This window comes from Dendropsophus ebraccatus, chromosome 12 (genome assembly GCF_027789765.1).
Source record: "Dendropsophus ebraccatus isolate aDenEbr1 chromosome 12, aDenEbr1.pat, whole genome shotgun sequence".
Lineage (NCBI taxonomy): Eukaryota > Metazoa > Chordata > Amphibia > Anura > Hylidae > Dendropsophus > Dendropsophus ebraccatus.
This window is the reverse complement of record NC_091465.1, coordinates 56213231-56235718: the sequence shown is the minus strand read 5'-3', so window position 1 is coordinate 56235718 and position 22488 is coordinate 56213231. Positions and strand designations below refer to the sequence as shown.

The window sequence follows — 22488 nt, the reverse complement described above, 5'->3', positions numbered from 1 at the left end:
GGACATGGGGGACTTGAATAATGTTATATTTTGTAGCTAGGAGCCCAAACTGTTTCTCTGGCAGTTTCTGGAGAGAGGATTCATGGCTAGGAGAATAATTCAAGATGTCCCAGGAGCTTGATGGAGAGAAATAAGAAAAATTAACAAATCTGAGAAGACTCCTCCTGTGAGTCACTGGATGGAACTGCATTCTCTTATAGGGTCTGTAGTGGTAGTAATAGTGGTCAGGGTCGGACTGGGCCACCGGGGAGCCGGGGGATCCCCCGGTGGGCCCCACCCCCTCCTCCCTCTTGCAGGGCCCTTCCCCTAAGCCAGAGAGGGGCCTCCCCTTTGGAAGCTGCCTTATATCGGGAGCTCCCACACTGCTGGGGTGAGTTCAGCACCGCATCAGGGCCCGTTCTTTCTGCAATCATGGGCCCTCCCCTCCCCCTGCTCACCTGGCTCCTTACATCAGCTCTGGGCCTCAGCGCTGACCTCATCCTGCCTGTCACGAGAGCAGCAGCAGCAGCAGGGCCTCCTCCATCCCCCTCCCCTCTGCAATCACGTGACTCTCCTGTTGCTATGTGTGCAGTCGGTGCACAGGGGATGGGGAGAGGCTGCAGGCTGCCCGGCCTGGCTGGGAGAAGAGAAGATGGAGACAAGAAGACTGAAGCCTCCTGCCCTGCTGAACATGTGAGTGTGTGTGTATATACTTGTCTATCTGTCATCAGTGTGTGTCTGTACATGTGTCATGTGTTTATGCATGTGAGTGATATATATATGTGTGTTTTCTATCATGTATATAGTGTGTATTATGTAATGTCGTTCTATAGATAGTTTATATGTATAATCTGCATGCTTTTGTAACTGTGTATCCATGTTGGTGAGTCTGTGTGTGTTAGTATGATTAGATGTATATATGTAAGGCGTGTTGTGTCTGCATGTTTGTGTATGTCTGCAGTATGTCTATTTGTGTATATATGTATACTGTATGTATGTCTGCAGTATGTCTATTTGTGTATATATGTATACAGTGTATATGTCTGCAGTATGTCTATTTGTGTATATATGTATACTGTATGTATGTCTGCAGTATGTCTATTGGTGTATATATGTATACAGTGTGTATGTCTGCAGTATGTCTATTTGTGTATATATGTATACTGTATGTATGTCTGCAGTATGTCTATTTGTGTATATATGTATACAGTGTGTATGTCTGCAGTATGTCTATTTGTGTATATATGTATACAGTATGTATGTCTGCAGTATGTCTATTTGTGTATATATGTATACCGTGTATATGTCTGCAGTATGTCTATTTGTGTATATATGTATACAGTATGTATGTCTGCAGTATGTCTATTTGTGTATATATGTATACTGTATGTATGTCTGCAGTATGTCTATTTGTGTATATATGTATACTGTATGTATGTCTGCAGTATGTCTATTTGTGTATATATGTATACTGTATGTATGTCTGCAGTATGTCTATTTGTGTATATATGTATACTGTATGTATGTCTGCAGTATGTCTATTTGTGTATATATGTATACAGTGTGTATGTCTGCAGTATGTCTATTTGTGTATATATGTATACTGTATGTATGTCTGCAGTATGTCTATTTGTGTATATATGTATACAGTGTGTATGTCTGCAGTATGTCTATTTGTGTATATATGTATACAGTATGTATGTCTGCAGTATGTCTATTTGTGTATATATGTATACAGTGTATATGTCTGCAGTATGTCTATTTGTGTATATATGTATACCGTGTATATGTCTGCAGTATGTCTATTTATGTATATATGTATACAGTATGTATGTCTGCAGTATGTCTATTTGTGTATATATGTATACTGTATGTATGTCTGCAGTATGTCTATTTGTGTATATATGTATACTAGGGCTGGGCAATATGGCCAAAAAATAAAATCTCGATTTTTTTAAAAAATTTTTGGACGATTCTCGATTTAAATCTCGATTTTTTTTTTTTTCTCTTTTTGCTAAACAAACAGAACATTTTTCTCCCTGCAGCATCAGAAACTATTTTATAGACGTTTGAGACAACAACCATATTGCTTCCCAGTGTAACAGTGCTCCTCCCGTGCCCCTATGTAGTAGACAAGCCCATTGTGTGCCCCATATAAGTAGTTTTCCCAAATATGTGCCCTATGTACTAGTGTATTAGTAGTAGTACAGATGAGGGGATTAGCAGTACAGGTAAAGATGAGGGGTGTAGTAGTAGTAGTACAGGTAAAGATGAGGGGTGTAGTAGTAGTAGTAGTAGTACAGGTAAAGATGAGGGGTGTAGTAGTAGTAGTACAGGTAAAGATGAGGGGTGTAGTAGTAGTAGTACAGGTATAGATGAGGGGTGTAGTAGTAGTACAGGTAGAGATGAGGGGTGTAGTAGTAGTAGTACAGGTATAGATGAGGGGTGCAGTAGTAGTACAGGTAAAGATGAGGGGTGTAGTAGTAGTACAGGTAAAGATGAGGGGTGTAGTAGTAGTACAGGTATAGATGAGGGGTGTAGTAGTAGTACAGGTAAAGATGAGGGGTGTAGTAGTAGTACAGGTAAAGATGAGGGGTGTAGTAGTAGTAGTACAGTTAAAGATGAGGGGTGTAGTAGTAGTAGTACAGGTAAAGATGAGGGGTGTAGTAGTAGTAGTACAGGTAAAGATGAGGGGTGTAGTAGTAGTAGTACAGGTAAAGATGAGGAGTGTAGTAGTAGTAGTACAGGTAAAGATGAGGGGTGTAGTAGTAGTAGTACAGGTAAAGATGAGGAGTGTAGTAGTAGTAGTACAGGTAAAGATGAGGGGTGTAGTAGTAGTAGTACAGGTAAAGATGAGGAGTGTAGTAGTAGTACAGGTAAAGATGAGGGGTGTAGTAGTAGTACAGGTAAAGATGAGGGGTGTAGTAGTAGTACAGGTAATAGATGAGGGGTGTAGTAGTAGTACAGGTAAAGATGAGGGGTGTAGTAGTAGTACAGGTAAAGATGAGGGGTGTAGTAGTAGTACAGGTAAAGATGAGGGTCAGGGACATAGCTAAGAGCATGGGGCAGACTGGGGGGGAAGGGCATGGGGTACACTGGGCTGGAGAGCATGGGGTACACTGGGGGGGGCAAGTATGGGGCACACTGGGGGGAGCAAGGGGCAGACTAGGGGGGAAAGGCATGGGGTACACTGGGGGACATGCATGGGGCACACTGGGGGAAGCATGGGGCAGATCGGGGGGAGAATAGGGCAGATCGGCAGGGGCATGGAGCAGACCGGGGCAGGAGGGAACATACCTGGTGTACCCGCTCTGCGCGGGCGCACACCACCGGCACTTGCGCTCTCCTCCCGCCCGCACTACTCCCCGCAGCGGACCCGCCCCCATAGCCGGACGTGTACGCGCGCTTCCTCCCGGCCGCACATGGAGGTCCCCGGAGGAGCCTGCAGATACTGAAGCATCGGGTGATAGTGTCGCTGCTGTACAGCTCCAGCACCCGCAGCGATCACCCGATGCTTCAGTATCTGCAGCCTCCTCCGGGGACCTCCATGTGCGGCCGGGAGGAAGCGCGCGTACACGTCCGGCTATGGGGGCGGGTCAGAGGCGGGGACATAGGACGCTGCTGGGCGCTCGCGCTCCTCACGCTGTTTCAGTAGCTGGAGGATGCGAGCAGCCTGCCCGCGCGCCCAAATCCAATGATTTTTGTTGGAAAATCGATTTTCGAATTCTGGGCGAATTAATCGAATTAATTCGATTAATCGCCCAGCCCTAATGTATACTGTATGTATGTCTGCAGTATGTCTATTTGTGTATATATGTATACTGTATGTATGTCTGCAGTATGTCTATTTGTGTATATATGTATACAGTATGTATGTCTGCAGTATGTCTATTTGTGTATATATGTATACTGTATGTATGTCTGCAGTATGTCTATTTGTCTATATATGTATACTGTATGTATGTCTGCAGTATGTCTATTTGTCTATATATGTATACTGTGTGTATGTCTGCAGTATGTCTATTTGTGTATATATGTATACCGTGTGTATGTCTGCAGTATGTCTATTTGTGTATATATGTATACTGTATGTATGTCTGCAGTATGTCTATTTTTGTATATATGTATACCGTGTGTATGTCTGCAGTATGTCTATTTGTGTATATATGTATACTGTATGTATGTGATGAGAAGTTCACACTTTGGAGGTCCAGTTGTGCAGGAGATCCGTGAGGCTTGGGCTCTGATCAGCTGAGGATTCTCACATCAAAGATGATAGGTGTTGTAGTTGACAGTAAGACTTTAATCAATGTATGACAGGTTTCATCAAATGAGATCATCAGATCTATTGAGGATTCCCTTAGAAACACATTATCCATTGATTTGTCTTACTCCTACGTCTACTACAACTCCTATCATCTTTGATGTGAGAATCCTGAATCAGCTGATCAGCGCCCAAGCCTCACGGATCTCCTGCACAACTGGGACCTCCAGAGTGCAAACTTCTTCTCAACTATTGTACCGATTGTATCAAAAATAAAGATATAAGCAGCAGACACAAGTGGGATAATACCCCCTCACCAGACTGCACCCCCTCCGGAGCAGCAGCAGCAGTATCAGTGATAGGGAGGATTATGCCCCCCCTCATCTGACTGCACCCCCTCCGGAGCAGCAGTATCAGTGATAGGTAGGATAATACCCCCTCACCAGACTGCACCCCCTCCGGAGCAGTAGTATCAGTGATAGGTAGGATTATGCCCCCCCTCACCAGACTGCACCCCCTCCGGAGCAGCAGTAGTATCAGTGATAGGATTATGCCCCCCCTCACCAGACTGCACCCCCTCCGGAGCAGTAGTATCAGTGATGGGTAGGATAATACCCCCTCACCAGACTGCACCCCCTCTGGAGCAGCAGTATCAGTGATAGGTAGGATAATACCCCCTCACCAGACTGCACCTCCTCCGGAGCAGCAGTATCAGTGATAGGTAGGATAATACCCCCTCACCAGACTGCACCCCCTCTGGAGCAGCAGTATCAGTGATAGGTAGGATAATACCCCCTCACCAGACTGCACCTCCTCCGGAGCAGCAGTATCAGTGATAGGTAGGATAATACCCCCTCACCAGACTGCACCCCCTCCGGAGCAGCAGCAGTATCAGTGATAGGTAGGATAATACCCCCCTCACCAGACTGCACCCCCTCCGGAGCAGCAGTATCAGTGATAGGTAGGATAATGCCCCCTCACCAGACTGCACCCCCTCTGGAGCAGCAGTATCAGTGATAGGTAGGATAATACCCCCTCACCAGACTGCACCCCCTCCGGAGCAGTAGTATCAGTGATAGGTAGGATAATACCCCCTCACCAGACTGCACCCCCTCCGGAGCAGTAGTATCAGTGATAGGTAGGATAATACCCCCTCACCAGACTACACCCCCTCCGAAGCAGTAGTATCACTGATAGGTAGGATTATGCCCCCTCACCAGACTACACCCCCTCCGGAGCAGTAGTATCACTGATAGGTAGGATTATGCCCCCCCTCACCAGACTGCACCCCCTCCGGAGCAGTAGTATCAGTGATACGTAGGATAATACCCCCTCACCAGACTGCACCCCCTCCGGAGCAGCATCAGTATCAGTGATAGGTAGGATAATACCCCCTCACCAGACTGCACCCCCTCTGGAGCAGCAGTATCAGTGATAGGTAGGATAATACCCCCTCACCAGACTGCACCCCCTACGGAGCAGTAGTATCAGTGATAGGTAGGATTATGCCCCCCCTCACCAGACTGCACCCCCTCCGGAGCAGCATGAGTATCAGTGATAGGTAGGATAATACCCCCTCACCAGACTGCACCCCCTCCGGAGCAGTAGTATCAGTGATAGGTAGGATTATGCCCCCCCTCACCAGACTGCACCCCCTCCGGAGCAGTAGTATCAGTGATAGGTAGTATAATACCCCCTCACCAGACTGCACCCCCTCCGGAGCAGTAGTATCAGTGATAGGTAGGATAATACCCCCTCACCAGACTACACCCCCTCCGAAGCAGTAGTATCACTGATAGGTAGGATTATGCCCCCTCACCAGACTACACCCCCTCCGGAGCAGTAGTATCACTGATAGGTAGGATTATGCCCCCCCTCACCAGACTGCACCCCCTCCGGAGCAGTAGTATCAGTGATACGTAGGATAATACCCCCTCACCAGACTGCACCCCCTCCGGAGCAGCATCAGTATCAGTGATAGGTAGGATAATACCCCCTCACCAGACTGCACCCCCTCCGGAGCAGCAGTATCAGTGATAGGTAGGATAATACCCCCTCACCAGACTGCACCCCCTACGGAGCAGTAGTATCAGTGATAGGTAGGATTATGCCCCCCCTCACCAGACTGCACCCCCTCCGGAGCAGCATGAGTATCAGTGATAGGTAGGATAATACCCCCTCACCAGACTGCACCCCCTCCGGAGCAGTAGTATCAGTGATAGGTAGGATTATGCCCCCCCTCACCAGACTGCACCCCCTCCGGAGCAGTAGTATCAGTGATAGGTAGGATAATACCCCCTCACCAGACTGCACCCCCTCCGGAGCAGCAGTAGTATCAGTGATAGGTAGGATTATGCCCCCCCTCACCAGACTGCACCCCCTCCAGAGCAGCAGTATCAGTGATAGGTAGGATAATACCCCCTCACCAGACTGCACCCCCTCTGGAGCAGCAGTATCAGTGATAGGTAGGATAATACCCCCTCACCAGACTGCACCCCCTACGGAGCAGTAGTATCAGTGATAGGTAGGATTATGCCCCCCCTCACCAGACTGCACCCCCTCCGGAGCAGCATGAGTATCAGTGATAGGTAGGATAATACCCCCTCACCAGACTGCACCCCCTCCGGAGCAGTAGTATCAGTGATAGGTAGGATTATGCCCCCCCTCACCAGACTGCACCCCCTCCGGAGCAGTAGTATTAGTGATAGGTAGGATAATACCCCCTCACCAGACTGCACCCCCTCCGGAGCAGCAGTAGTATCAGTGATAGGTAGGATTATGCCCCCCCTCACCAGACTGCACCCCCTCCAGAGCAGCAGTATCAGTGATAGGTAGGATAATGCCCCCCTCACCAGACTGCACCCCCTCCGGAGCAGTAGTATCAGTGATAGGTAGTATAATACCCCCTCACCAGACTGCACCCCCTCTGGAGCAGCAGTATCAGTGATAGGTAGGATAATACCCCCTCACCAGACTGCACCCCCTACGGAGCAGTAGTATCAGTGATAGGTAGGATTATGCCCCCCCTCACCAGACTGCACCCCCTCCGGAGCAGCAGTATCAGTGATAGGTAGGATAATGCCCCCCTCACCAGACTGCACCCCCTCCGGAGCAGTAGTATCAGTGATAGGTAGGATAATACCCCCTCACCAGACTGCACCCCCTCCGGAGCAGCATCAGTATCAGTGATAGGTAGGATAATACCCCCTCACCAGATTGCACCCCCTACGGAGCAGTAGTATCAGTGATAGGTAGGATTATGCCCCCCCTCACCAGACTGCACCCCCTCCGGAGCAGCAGTATCAGTGATAGGTAGGATAATGCCCCCCTCACCAGACTGCACCCCCTCCGGAGCAGTAGTATCAGTGATAGGTAGGATAATACCCCCTCACCAGACTGCACCCCCTCCGGAGCAGCATCAGTATCAGTGATAGGTAGGATAATACCCCCTCACCAGATTGCACCCCCTACGGAGCAGCAGTATCAGTGATAGGTAGGATAATGCCCCCCTCACCAGACTGCACCCCCTCTGGAGCAGTAGTATCAGTGATAGGTAGGATAATACCCCCTCACCAGACTGCCCCCCCTCCGGAGCAGCAGCAGTATCAGCACTAAAGTAGTAAAAATTCTTGTGATTTTATTCACACTCTCTAGCGCGATGTTTCGTTTTAGCTCTGAGTAAGGCAAAACATTGCACAAGAGGGAGTGAATAAAGTCACAAGATTTTTGACTACTTTGGTGCTGTCTTCGCTGCTGAATTATTGTACCAAGTCTCCTGGTTCTGTTGAAAGGGCTGCAAGCGGCATCAAGGTGAACAAACCACCGCTAAAGTGACTGGCGGTCTTGGGCTTGTAACATGACCGCCCGAGGTGAGCAGCAAGTTTAGCCACTTACACACATTTGTTCTGCAGTAATACGCTATGTGCGCCGCATGGTGTTCTCTCTCTTCTACTAGTAGATGTATAAAATGGCAGATTACATTTTAAAGCCAGGTTTACACGCTGACCACTGATATGCCTTTCATGATGGTCCTTTAAAGTCTTATTCTAGACCAACACCTTATGGTGAGGCTAGAATAACCCGTCATGGGTCTCCTCTGCTGGAGATTGTAATAGAGGAGCAGACTAGATGGTCATTTTTCCTTCATCTTCTGAGGCTGTGTTCACACATGACATTTTTTATGTGTTTTTACAGCAATATTGTTGGAATTTCATTAAAGTTTCTACATAAGTGGTGCAGTTTTACCACAACTGCATAAATCAGTAACAACTGTATAAGTGACTGGCAGTGCACTAGCGTTGCTGGTCACATACACAGCTCTATGCAAAGTCGCTGTACTAACGTGAAAGGTTTGGCGCTGATTATGTCTTTATATATTGGGTGGGCCCCAAGAATCAATTTCCCTGGTGGGCCAAGGTACCCCAGTCCGACACTGATAGTGGTCATGGCGTGGCGGTAGTGGTATCATTGGTTCAGCTGTATTATGGAGGCAATATGTAATCACTGTATAGGTGGTAATATTAGCACTGCGCCCCGGGAAAGGGGGAGGGCGCCAAAAGCAAATTCCGCACAGGGTGCTATTTACCTTAAAGGGGTAGTGTGGCGCTCAGAAATTATTCACAGAATAACACACATTACAAAGTTATACAACTTTGTAATGTATGTTATGTCTGTGACTCGCCCCGTTCCCCGTGTCCCCCCACCCCCACCCGTGTACCCGGAAGTGTGGTGCATTATACATTACCTGATCCGTGTCGAGGGCCGTCCGCCATCTTGTGCCAAACGTCATCTTCGGACGGACGGCCGAGTCGCTGCCGCCCGTCCCCCCTCCGCCGCGTCACAACTGTGCTCAGCCGCGATTGGCTGAGCACAGTTATGCTCAGCCAATCGCGGCTGAGCATCGGATGACGCTGCAGAGGGCGGACGGCATTCGGAACAGTCGGAGCTGTTCGCCGTCCGCCCGAAGAAGACGTCGCTGAATGAAGATAGAAGACATGTGTGTCGGCACGTGACAGGTATGTATAGCGCACCACACTTCCGGGTACACGGGTGGGGGTGGTGGGACACGGGGAAGGGGGCCATTCACAGACATAACATACATTACAAAGTTGTATAACTTTGTAATGTGTGTTATTCTGTGAATAATTTCTGAGCGCCGCACTACCCCTTTAAGGCTGACCCTGCCCCTACACATGCACCCTACACTGTTGCCACGGCTACGGGGACACAACAGTGCGGTATACTTACTTGTCCCACTCTGCCGCAGCTGCTGATTCCTGAGCGACCCGCTGTCCGTCGATGTCATAATTTTGACTATTTCTACAGATTTCTACAGAAAAATGTTTGCTCAGCGTAGACAGCATTATATTGTGCTATACACTATACTGTGCTACGCTGAGCGGCTATTTCTTGTGGAAACGTCACATCAGCTAAAGTAGTCAAAATGATGACATCAGACAGCGGGCGGCTTAGGAACCGGCTGCTGCAGCAGAAAAGGGCAGGTAAGTATACTGCACTTTTGTGTCACCGCAGGGCCGGCCTTTGGGGTAAGCGACCTGTGCGGTCGCACAGTGCGCATCACTCCTGGCAAGTTATGGGGTGCCCCAGGCCTCCTGCAGTGGCTCAGTGAACAATGAGGACGGATGCCCCAATATTCACTTAGCAACCACAGAGGGCCGGTGCATGGCGCCCCAAGACCAGCATTGGGCCTTTTAACTGTGAGGCTCATAATGATCCCTCACAGTTAAATGATGCGGCATCCCCTCACTGACAGAGCGGGAGCTATTGGCTCCTACTCTGTCAGTCACTCTTGTGCCGCCTGCGGCCACAAGAGGCCGCTGTGTCCGGTGTCCCGACGCCCGAGTTACATCACCAGAGCGCCACCCACCGAGCCGAGATCTGGACCTGGAGCCGGGTGAGTTTAAGTGTCTGTTTGTCTAAGTGTGTGCGTCTACATGGGATCGGATGGGATGGGGAGAGAGGGTAGGGAGGGGGCAACTACTTACATGGAGAGAGGGGAGAGGGCGACTATCCAGGGCAGTTTCTAGGCCATTTTGGCAACAGGGCGAATCCTGACAAAAGCGCCCCCCCCCCCTCCCCCTTCACCTCAGTTCATCGCTGGGGAAGGAAGGTTTTTTTTTATTAAGATTGGGGTACTAGGAAGATGCAGTGTGTGTATTCCAGCCCTACCTAATAATGTTCTACTTAATACAAAATCATGAATAATTGACTCACAGGTGACTTCTTTTTGATCAAAGGGGTCACTTTCCTTTTTCCTCTCTATCTGGCCCAGGCCTCCATGATGATTTCTTCCAGCTACAATTTTCTTCATCTCTTTAGAACCTGCCAGACAAACATTTTAGACTCCGCAATTTTCCTTAAACTTCCTTCCCTTTTTCCCTTGTATAGGGCCCATACAGTAGAAATTGCGCTGCTTGGTGTCATGCGCAGTAAAGTAAGTAGGTATGTGGGTAGCCCCCTGTATGTAGGATTTCCTGCTGTGCCCCCATAAAGTAATAATGTCCCCTGCTGTCCCCCCCCATAGTAAAAATGCCCCACTGCTGTGCTCCCTATATAGTAATAATGTGCCTGCTGCACCCACCATAGTTATAAAGTTCCCCCCTTTGCCTGCAAAAAACCTTCCACACACACTACCCCCACCTGACCCCTCTACACACACTATCCCACCTGACCCCCCCCTACGCACACACTATCCACCGCCTGCTATCCACCAGGTTACAATACTCCCCGATACAATACTCACTGGAGCAGCGTGACCCCAGTGGTACGTTGGGCCAGCAGAACACTGTGTGGGTAGGGCTAGGGATCACTTTTGGAGGCTGTGGCTGCTGTGCCGCACGGAATACGGATGTGGAATGCCTGTAATGGACAGACAGATAGATTGATAGGAGAGAGATGGATAGGAGAGAGAGAGATAGATAGATATGTATAAGAGAGTTCAGCAGCACTCCAGAATTGGCAGGTGGTGCCAGCGGATCAAATCCTGACCAAGGACGTGGTAAATATGTAGCAGATAGTCCACAGCACTCAGGTATAACGTGAAAGAACTGTGTTTTTATTCCATCAAAAAAGCTTCAATAAATCAGGTTCAGGGAAGAAAGAGTGCTGCACCTCACACCTATGGCTGATACTAGTACCTCTCGGCTGCATAAAAAACATCACAATTCTGTATGTCAATTGATCAAGCCACATTGCCCCATGTACCTCGTGCAGGTATCTGATACACATGGGTCCCTACACTAAGTCCACACTGTGCCAGTCAGCGACCACCACCCCCGCAGACGTGCACAGTCAGGGAAGGGAGGCCATGAAACGGCCCTGCAACCCCCATGCCACAGGACCAGACCCAAAAATGCCACACCAAAACCCAGCCAGCACCACCGGCGGAGGAAGCTGCCCCCAAACAGCACAAGTCTGGATAAGGGGGTCGCTGTAGATGCGGTGCAGGAGGGCCTGTTGATTTGGTGAGTGCGGGGCCGGGAGCTGTCTGGTGCCGTCCTAGAAACGGCACTGCGACAATCTACAACTACCTACATGAGGGGATGGGGGAGGCTACCTACCCATAACTACATACATGGGGATAGGGGAGGGAGCAACTACCTACCTACATGGGAGGAGAGGGGAGAGTGCAAATACCCAGCTACAACTACCTATCTACCTACAACTACCTACCTACAGCTACCCACCTATACCTACCTACAACTACCTACCTACCTTCAATTGCCTACCTACCTACAGCTACCCACCTACTGACCTACAGCTACCTACCTTCCTACAGCTACCCACCTATACCTACCTACAGCTACCTACATACCTGCTGATTGGAAAGGATGTTGTGTCTACAACTGCCTTCCTACAGCTACCTACCTATACCTACAGCTACCTACCTACCTGCTGATTGGAGAGGATGTGGTGTCTTTATTACCAGGCACAGGGACTTGCACTTGGTTTCACCAATTAATCTTCATGTGTAAAAGGAATCTAGATGTACAGAAGGGTCTATGTTATTTCTACAGCTCCCCCCATCCACTCTTTCCTCTTTGTACAGCTCTCTGCCACCCATTGCACAGTGGACTCAGTTATTATGGTTAGTTGAGCACCACTGGATTATATCAACTGCACCGCTTTTTTTTCTTGATCACTATTCACATCATAAGGTTTTTGCTAGTAGTGCCAACTGCTAACTTGTTTTTCTATACCGACATAAACCTTTTTTTTTTATAGATAATGTATGGAATTAGTAAATGTTTTGCCTGTTAGATAAATAAATTGAGAAAATTAATTAGGTTTCGTTTTATTTTGCAGCACTGATGGAATTAATGTTTGGGATGTGAAGCTCCTGTCTTCTATTCCAGTACTGGCTGCGTTCTGAGACACCAATAATTTAAAGAATTTCCTGAATTCAAGGGCTTTACCTTCTTGTGTTTTCTCACTTGTATTGCACTTTATTAGATGATGATCACAATTAAATATTATTTCATCTACAATTTGCCTACTTAGTTGTATATCTTGCATATTATATAGTAAGGCTGCCTTCACACTACCTCTTTTTTTTTTTAGTTAGCTTGCCCTCCGGTCTTTTGATGCTCTGGGACTACTGGTACCCGGCTCTTCCCAGTACCTAGTGGGCACTGGGGTAATATTGGGGAAGTTAGTGTTAGCCATTTTATACCGGCTAACACTAGGCCCGACTTTGTAATTGATGTCGTCTATCAGACAGCTTCCACTACAAAGCCTGTAATAAAATAAAAATAATACGCCACACAATAAAGTATTTTATTCTAAAACTAACAACGCCCCTCATTTACCATTTTTTCTTTAAAAAAACAAACTGATCATGGACATAGTCCATCGAATCCAACGCAATCCTCCATACCGTTATCTAAAAAACAAAAGGGCAGAACACAAACCCCTATCATTGTTACAGGTGTTCTGCACCTTACAGTATGCAGCATCTTGGCAGATGGTACTTACTGTCTGCCACACAAGGGGTTCAGTGAGGATGCATGGCATTCACACTTAACCTTTGTGTGCAAGACTAAGCAATGCAGCAAGCTACCCTCACCTAGCCCCCTGGGGGCCTCATTGATGTCACAATGTGCCCAGCAAGGAAGGGGGTTAATCGCCCCCCTTCCTTGATGGGATGGGTGCAGTGCTGGGGGGAAAAGGGAGGCTCTATTGATACTCATCCTGACGTTGTCTTTCTTTAGCAGAGCCTGACACACAGAGGTAGAAGTGTGATAGGCTCTGCCTCTTCAAAGCTGAAGACACTGAATCAGCGGCTGCAGCAGGGGTCACTTAACCCCTTCCTTTCTGGAGCGGGTGCATTCGGGTCGGCATTTTTTACGCGAATACGGACTTCAGCAATGATGTCCATGTTCGGGTAAAAATCCCGCCCCGAAAAAAAATTAAATTATTCACATATAAAGTAAAAAATGCAACCGCATGAAATAAACATTTTTTGGGGGCGTATAAAAAATGCAGATTATTGTATGCCAGATTATTGTATTATATACGCACTTTATGGTTTAGCTTAAAGCGACTCTGTACCCAGAATCTCCCCCCCCCTCCCCCAAACCACGTGTACTTTTGGATAGCTGCTTTTAATCCAAGATCTGTCCTGGGATCTGTTCGGCAGGTGATGCAGTTATTGTCCTAAAACACTACTTTTAGACTTCCAGTTCCAGTGCCACGGTAAATAACAGAACACCTGACATACTCCTCTACCCGTTAGGGACATGGAGAAACAACAGCAGCGCGCTGGGAAGCAACACAGAGCCCCTTCTTTCTCTATACTTCTCCTACAGAGGGAGAAAACAAAATCCAAGATGGCTGTGTCTCCTCACACAGCAGCACAGCACCCTAAGGAGCCACAAATATAAATCATTCACCTCCTGCTTCTTCTGAAATGGTCACAAATGACCCCAACACTGAATCTTTTATTCCTGGACTGTCTATTTCCTGTAAATCACTAGCCATAGAAGTGGCCAAAATAATACCAGACATTACTGCTTCCTTGGAAGCCACTATAATGACCTCACTATTTGCTATACAGGGAGACATTTCTCATCATACCTCCCAAATACATGAATTAGAAGAGCACCTAGGGTTAGTGGAGGATGAACTAGCCATGACTAAATCTAAGCTACAAACAACTATGAAACTTACAGCAACATTAAGGGACAAGACAGATGATCTAGAAAATAGATCAAGACCGAGTAACCTTCGCATAATAGGTCTGCCTGAAAACATACCACTGTCACAATTATCCATCATCTGTACCTCAGAATTACCACAGACCCTAGGGTTACAAGGCTCTTGTCAAGTAGAATGGGCACATCGTATAGGCCCTCCAGCAAACACTTTAACCCCTTCCAAAAAGGCTACTACTAACAAACCGAGACAAGTAATAGTCAAATATCTTAATTATGCAGATAAAGCTGCTGTTTTACAAGCGTTCAGGAAAATGAAAACTGAAGTTCTTATAAGAGGTCACAAAATTCTGATATTCAATGACTATTCTGCTACAGTAGTCCAAAAACGAAAAGCATTTGTACCAATATGTACGGCTCTAGTACAGCAGCAAATTAGATTTGCACTCCTCTTCCCTGCTATTCTAAAAGTCTTCAAATCAGACGGATCTACCAGTGTATACCAGACCCCTGAAGAAGCTTCGTCTATCCTAGAAAATTTGAGAGACCCGACTTCTGCTACTCCTCCTAGGGATAAGAACAAGAGACGACGTCTTGATAGTCCTACATCTCCTTCAGCAGATATGGAGTGATGAACTATACTGACTAACATGTCTAACAAGAGTCATCATCTTACTTCAGATATTTATTTATATCTCCTATTCCTTTATATTCCATAATTTTCTCCCTTTACTTATGCTCCTCCTATTCTACTATGACTTCCTATTCTACTATGACTTCCTAAGGTTTCACCTTAAAGAAAGAGTTTTCCTTTACCAAATTAGTCATGGCATTTGTTTACTTTGTACAAATCCTGCTTGAATAGGAAAATGTATAGGAAGAGATATTGCTATGTAGTATTATTGATATTAGCGAGTTACATTTTCTCGCCATGTTTCTATTTGTTTTCTATTTCTTCTTTTACTTGTATCTTTCTATTTTCTCACCAGGCTATATGCCTGCTCGGAGTCAGCGAATACTCCGTATGTTTCTGTGCGAAAAAAGTGAAGTCTTATACCAACTTTGTTTCGCTTATTTAGTTGTAAGATTTAGATATATTGCAATATTATTGCTATACTGCACTCTATATGTCACGGCCGCGGCGGCGTCCCGTGCTCCGGGCCGCCACCGCGACCTCTCCATGCAGCCGCCGGGGTCCATGTGCAGGGACCCGGCGCTGCTACTAGTTCAGCCCCGGGGGACGCCTTACCTCGCCCCGCTCCTGTCACCCGCTGTGCTGGCCGGCGCGCGCATCCCCGCCTCCTAGGGCGCGCGCGCGCGCCGGCTGTCTCAGATTTAAAGGGCCAGTCCGCCCCTAATTGGTAGTTGCACCAATCACTCCCTATAAATCCCAGCATGCCCTGTCCCTCGTGTTGGAGCCTCTACATGCTTCCCATAGCGTTTGGCCCAGCTCCCTGTTGTTCCTGACCTCAGTCCCTGTTCCTAGTCCCTGTCTGCTGTCCCGGTCCCTAATCCCTGTCCGATGCTTACCCATTGTTCCTGAGTACTGTCTGCCACCTGCGGTTAAAGGAGAAGTCCGGCCAAAATTAATTTTTGATATGTTGTTACTTATGAAAAGTTATACAAATTTCTAATGTACATTAATTATGGGAAATGCACATATACTGCTATTTCCCTTAATTTAGTAGATCAGGAAGTGTTAGAAATATCTCTGAAGAAGTGACGTCACGACCCAGGGTGTAATTCCTATGGAGTGTCCAGCAGGGGGCGCTCTCTATATAGAAGTCTATGGGACTTTATTGTTTCTATGGGTTTCTATGTAATGTAATGTAATGTAATGTAGTGTACAGTGCCTTATTGAATGAATACATCTATGGAATACTTTGGGGAGCAAGTGTCCTTCCTCCCCAAAGTATTGCATAAATGTATTCATTCAATACATTCAATACACAGTAAGCCCGCCGATCCGCCGCATTCCCGCCGATCCGCCACACGCTGATCCGCCGCATTCCCGCCGATCCGGACCATATACATTGAACTACAGCTCCCATCATCTGCTTATAGTATGAACAGGTGATGGGAGCTGTAGCTGGGTAATGGATATGACATGCCGCCGGGCGCAGGGGGGAGCCGCTCAGTACACAGGAGCGCTCCCCCCTCCTCCTCCTCCTTCCGTGATAACTTCCGCCTATACCAATGCTGACTCCCTGCCTGGCCGCCGCTCTCCGCTCTCATATACCGGCTCCCGGCATCAGCGCGGACACCAGGATGCATCGGGAGCCGGTATGTATGGGGGGGAGAGCGGAGAGCGGCGGCCAGGCAGGGAGTAAGCATTGGTATAGGCGGAAGTTATCCCGGAAGGAGGAGGAGGAGGAGGGGGGAGCGCTCCTGTGTACTGAGCGGCTCCCCCCTGCGCCCGGCGGCATGTCATATCCCTTACCCAACTACAGCTCCCATCACCTGTTTATACTAGAAGCAGATGATGGGAGCTGTAGTTCAATGTATATGGTCCGGATCGGCGGGAATGCGGCGGATCAGCGTGTGGCGGATCGGCGGGAATGCGGCGGAAATTCGGCGGAAATGCGGCGGATCGGCGGGCTTACTGTGTATTGAATGTATTGAATGAATACATTTATGCAATACTTTGGGGAGCAAGGACACTTGCTCCCCAAAGTATTCCATAGATGTATTCATTCAATAAAGCACTGTACACTACATTACATTACATTACATTACATAGAAACCCATAGAAACAATAAAGTCCCATAGACTTCTATATAGAGAGCGCCCCCTGCTGGACACTCCATAGGAATTACACCCTGGGTCGTGACGTCACTTCTTCAGAGATATTTCTAACACTTCCTGATCTACTAAATTAAGGGAAATAGCAGTATATGTGCATTTCCCATAATTAATGTACATTAGAAATTTGTATAACTTTTCATAAGTAACAACATATCAAAAATTAATTTTGGCCGGACTTCTCCTTTAAGCCTACAGACCTTCTGCCTACTGCTCCTGCCATGCCTCGCCTGCTGTCACTAGCAACCAAGCCAGGGGTAGCGACCTGGGGGTCGCCTGCCGCAGCAAGTCCATCCCGCCTCGCGGCGGGCTCTGTTGAAAACCAGCGGCCCCTTAGACTCCGCTCCCTGGTGCGGTTAATACCATCGCTAGTGACGGTCCAGTGGATCCACAACTCCAGGCGTTACAGTAGGCTCCAACCATGGATCCCGGCGAGGTGTCTGATATCCGCGACGTAGCCCGAGTGGTCGCCCAACAGGCGCAACAGATCCAGTAACTGTCGCAGCAGATTCAGCAACTGACCGCCGCCTTACAGCAGCATACCACAGCTCAGCGCTCACCACCTCCTGCTGCTTCTTCGACACTTCGACTGGCTCTCCCAAGCAAATACGGTGGTGACTCCAAGTTGTGCAGAGGATTCCTGACTCAATGCACCATGCATATTGAACTCTTAAGTAGTCAGTTTTCCACCGAGCGCTCTAAAGTGGCTTTCATCATCAGCCTATTGGAGGGTAGAGCTCTGGCTTGGGCCACGCCGCTGTGGGACCGAGATGACCCTGCTGCAAATCTCCGAAACTTCCTGGCCGAGTTTCACTCCGTCTTTGAGGAACCTGCCCGTGCGTCTTTGGCTGAGACTGCTCTACTCAATCTCTCACAAGGGAGTTCCTCCGTTGACGACTACGCCATCCAGTTCCGCACCCTGGCAGCAGAATTAGACTGGAATGAGGCCGCTCTAATAGCCACCTTCAAGAAGGGCCTGTCCAGTCGAGTGAGAGACGTGCTTTCCACCCGAGACCTACCTACCTCCCTGAGCGAACTCATTCTACTGGCCACCAGGGTCGATACTCGTTTTTCTGAGAGAGAGGAGGAAGTCCGGCATGAATGGCGACTTAGCCTGTCCCGTCGCCATCACCAGCTGGCGCCGGTCTTCCAGAATCCTGAAGTTCCGGTATCCCAGCCGACTCCTGAGATTCCTATGCAGGTGGAACGGGCTCACCTGACGCCTGATGAGAGAATTCGTCGTCTGGAGCTGAATCTCTGCCTCTACTGCGGTGGTCCGGATCACTTTCGGCTAATATGTCCCCAACGTCCTCAAGCGTCCGGGAAACACCAGCACCTTGGTCCGGTGGGAGAGGCCTCCCTAAGTGTGAATGCCACCTCTCCAAGGTTGTCTATTCCAGTCTCCATCCAGACACCCATGGCACAAAATCACCAGACTACTGCCTTTCTCGATTCTGGGTCAGCAGGCAGTTTTATTGCAGCAACATTGGTCCAAAGATGGCGGCTACCCGTGACCCTACTAGCCAGACCCCTGACTATCTCCTCTGTCACGGCAAGATTCTTACCAACCATGTGCACTACCAGACCGCACCTCTAGTCCTCCAGGTGGGCACTTCACATCAGGAGAAGATCTCCTTCTACGTCCTGCCCCATTCTTCTTCCACCATCCTCCTAGGACTCCCTTGGCTGCGATTACATGCCCCTAAGCTGGACTGGAGAACCGGGAAGATTCTCAGTTGGGGTCAGGACTGTTGCAACCGGTGTCTGAGGTCACCTCAGCCCAAGTACTGTCGTCACCCAACCCTGCCAAGCCTCTATCCGGCCTACCGGCAGAATACCAAGACTTGCCTGATGCCTTCTCTGCCAAGGAGACGGACTCTCTACCACCTCATCGGGCGTACGATTGTCCCATAGACCTCCTTCCTGGAACTTCTCCTCCACAAGGTCGGGTGTACCCTCTCTCCGTACCCGAGACTGAGGCCATGTCCTCCTACATCCGGGAGAACTTACAGAAGGGTTTCATCCGCAAATCCACATCCCCTCGTCACATTATACCTCCCGATCGCCTAGTGCCAATCGCCACCTCTACTCTTCAGAGAGTGCCTCCCGGAAAGACCTATGTGCGCCCTGCACTTCGAAGACGAATTTTGATTGGGTGGCCCAATCTCCTCCAGGATGCCAAGGACTTTGTGGCCTCCTGTGCCGTTTGTGCCAAAAACAAGTCACCCCGTCAAAGACCTGCCGGTCTACTTCAGCCATTGCCAGTTCCAGACCGTCCCTGGAGCCACGTAGGGATGGACTTCATCACTGATTTGCCTCCATCTGCAGGCAAGAAAGAGGGGGAGGCCAAAGGGGGGGGGTACTGTCACGGCCGCGTCCCGTGCTCCGGGCCGCCGCCGCAACCTCTCCATGCAGCCGCGGGGGTCCATGTGCAGGGACCTGGCGCTGCTACTAGTTCGGCCCCGGGGGATGTCTTACCTCGCCCTGCTCCTGTCACCCGCTGTGCCGGCCGGCGTGCGCGTCCCCGCCTCCTAGGGCGCGCGCACGCCGGCTGTCTCAGATTTAAAGGGCCAGTCCGCCCCTAATTGGTAGTTGCACCAATCACTCCCTATAAATCCCAGCATGCCCTGTCCCTCGTGTTGGAGCCTCTACATGCTTCCCATAGCGTTTGGCCCAGCTCCCTGTTGTTCCTGACCTCAGTCCCTGTTCCTAGTCCCTGTCCGCTGTCCCGGTCCCTAGTCCCTGTCTGCTGCTTAACCATTGTTCCTGAGTACTGTCTGCCACTTGCGGTTCAGCCTACAGACCTCTGCCTGCACTATCTTCTGCCTACTGCTCCTGCCACGCCTCGCCTGCTGTCACTAGCAACCAAGCCAGGGGTAGCGACCTGGGGGTCGCCTGCCGCAGCAAGTCCATACCGCCTTGCGGCGGGCTCTGGTGAAAACCAGCGGCCCCTTAGACTCCGCTCCCTGGTGCGGTTAATACCATCGCTAGTGACGGTCCAGTGGATCCACGACTCCAGGCGTTACACTATATATATTATGTAAGGTTTTTTTCTCGGGTCTAATTGTAACATAAATCTCTCATCTATATTTTTCTTATCCCTACTACTGCTGTGTGCTCTTGGGGTGCCTGCCTCTTATCACTTCATCCGCTCCTGGCTTTTATGAAAATTGTTTCTTGGAATGTAAAAGGTTTGCGCTTTCCTTCCAAAAGAGCGTTCATCCTTAAACACCTTAGAAGACTGGGAGCGGATGTAGCGTTATTACAGGAATCTCATTTGTCTGAATCAGATTATGTTAGAATGAAAAGGTTTTGGGTAGGTGAAGTCTTTGGATCTCCTGCTCAAAATAGGAAGCGTGGTGTGGTAACTCTTATTCATAGAAATTTTGTCCACTCTATTGTTTCTCAAACCTCAGACTCAGAAGGGAGATTTCACCACATGGTTTTGGATACTCCATCTGGACATATAAGCTTATATAATGTTTATGGCCCTAATAACAAACAAGCTCCATTTTTCCAACACTTAGAATCGTCCCTTCTTCAAGATGGTTAATCCAAAATAATAGTAGGAGGGGACCTCAATACAGTTTTACACCCGCATGAAGATAGGAAACGTTCCACTCCTCTGACAAGGGATTCTCCTCCTCCTGAATTATTTTTAACAAATTTGTTATCTAGTACTCATCTAGTGGATTCCTGGCGTCATCTTCATCCTGAAGAAAGAGAATTTTCTTTTTTCTCACATTCTCAGATGGCTTGGTCCAGACTTGACTATATGTTAGTCTCACAGGGAGCCTTGAGCCTACTAGATGACTGTTATAAATGATATGGTTATATCTGACCATTCTCTGATTACTTTAACCCTACGTGATTCTTACCCTAAAGGAACAGACATTATTTGGAGATTCCCAGCAGTTTTAGCTTCAGATGAAGTCTTCAAAAAAATTCTTAAAAAATGGTGGTCACAGTTTTGCGACACTAATTCGCAACATACCACAACTCCTATACTGTTCTGGGAAACTGCCAAAGCTGTACTAAAGGGCAATATAATCTCTTATCTCTCTGCACATAAAAAAGAAGCGACCACCTCTTACAATACTCTTACTACTAAACTTCGTAATGCATACACTACCTTCTTATCTTTACCTTCTGAACAAAATAAATCCCTTTGGTGTATAGCAAAAAAGGAATTTGAATTAGCTCACGAAAAACTTAATAATTTATATAAAGATCACTATTTTTCTCTTCTTTATAAATATGGTAATAAAACAGGAAAATTATTAGCTAACTTAGCAAAGAGTAAACGCCCTATTTCCCATATCAAAAATATGAAAGATCAAAATGGTTTATTACATTCTGATCCAAAAACTATTTCTAATATTCTTCAAAAAATTTTCCGATCCCTTTACTCTTCTGATCTTATAGATCCTTCAGCGGGTCAACAGTTTCTCCAGTCTCTGAATCTTCCCAAATTGGATGAATCTTCTCTGGCATCATTAAATGCCCCCATCTCTCCTGAGGATATCTCTAAAACAATATCTACCCTTCATAATAATAAAACACCAGGGCCAGATGGACTGAGTGGAGAATTTTATAAAGTTCTAAATACTGATCTGGTTCCAACTCTCCAAAAAGTATATTAACATATAATAGATAATAAATGCATGTTACCTTCAGGGGAAATGGCCTATATTAAATTACTCCATAAACAAGGGAAAGACCCACAATTTCCATCCTCATATCGTTCTATCTCTCTTATAAATCAAGATTTAAAAATTCTTACGAAAATTATGGCTGACCGGCTTGCTTTATTTCTCCCTAAGTTGATTAGTAGCCACCAAGTTGGCTTTATAAAGGGCCGCTCAGCGATAACTCATATTAGGACAGTTCTAACCTACAGGAAGTAGTACGACGAAGGGAAAATCCAAACCATTCACCAGGACTGCTTGCCTTAGATGCCGAAAAGGCATTTGATAGTCTTAACTGGGAATGGATGGATGTGACCCTCTCTCGTTATGGCATTACAGGACCTTTTAAAGATCTTATCTCTACCATATACAATAACCCAATAGCTCGCATTCATACACCTGGATTCTTGTCTGACACTTTCCCAATCCTTAACCCTTAGGGGACACAGCCAGTTTTCATTTTTGCGTTTTCGTTTTTCCCTCCTCGTGTATATAAGGCCATAGCGCCTGCATTTTTCCACCTAGAGACCCAAATGAGCCCTTATTTTTTGCGCAACTAATTGTACTTTGCTATGGCAGATGT

The 22488-nt window shown here is 47.8% G+C and overlaps 1 protein-coding gene across 1 annotated transcript in view; it reads left to right on the top strand.

Moving 5' to 3' along the window:
- Positions 1 to 12714, top strand: part of FOXR1 (forkhead box R1) — a 55388-nt gene extending 42674 nt beyond the window's left edge. The window contains exon 8 of the mRNA XM_069946665.1: positions 12569 to 12714. Within this exon, the coding sequence (XP_069802766.1) occupies positions 12569 to 12597 (29 nt within the window). The 3' untranslated portion in view covers positions 12598 to 12714. The remainder of the gene's footprint in view (positions 1 to 12568) is intronic.
- The last annotated feature ends 9774 nt before the right edge of the window (positions 12715 to 22488 follow it).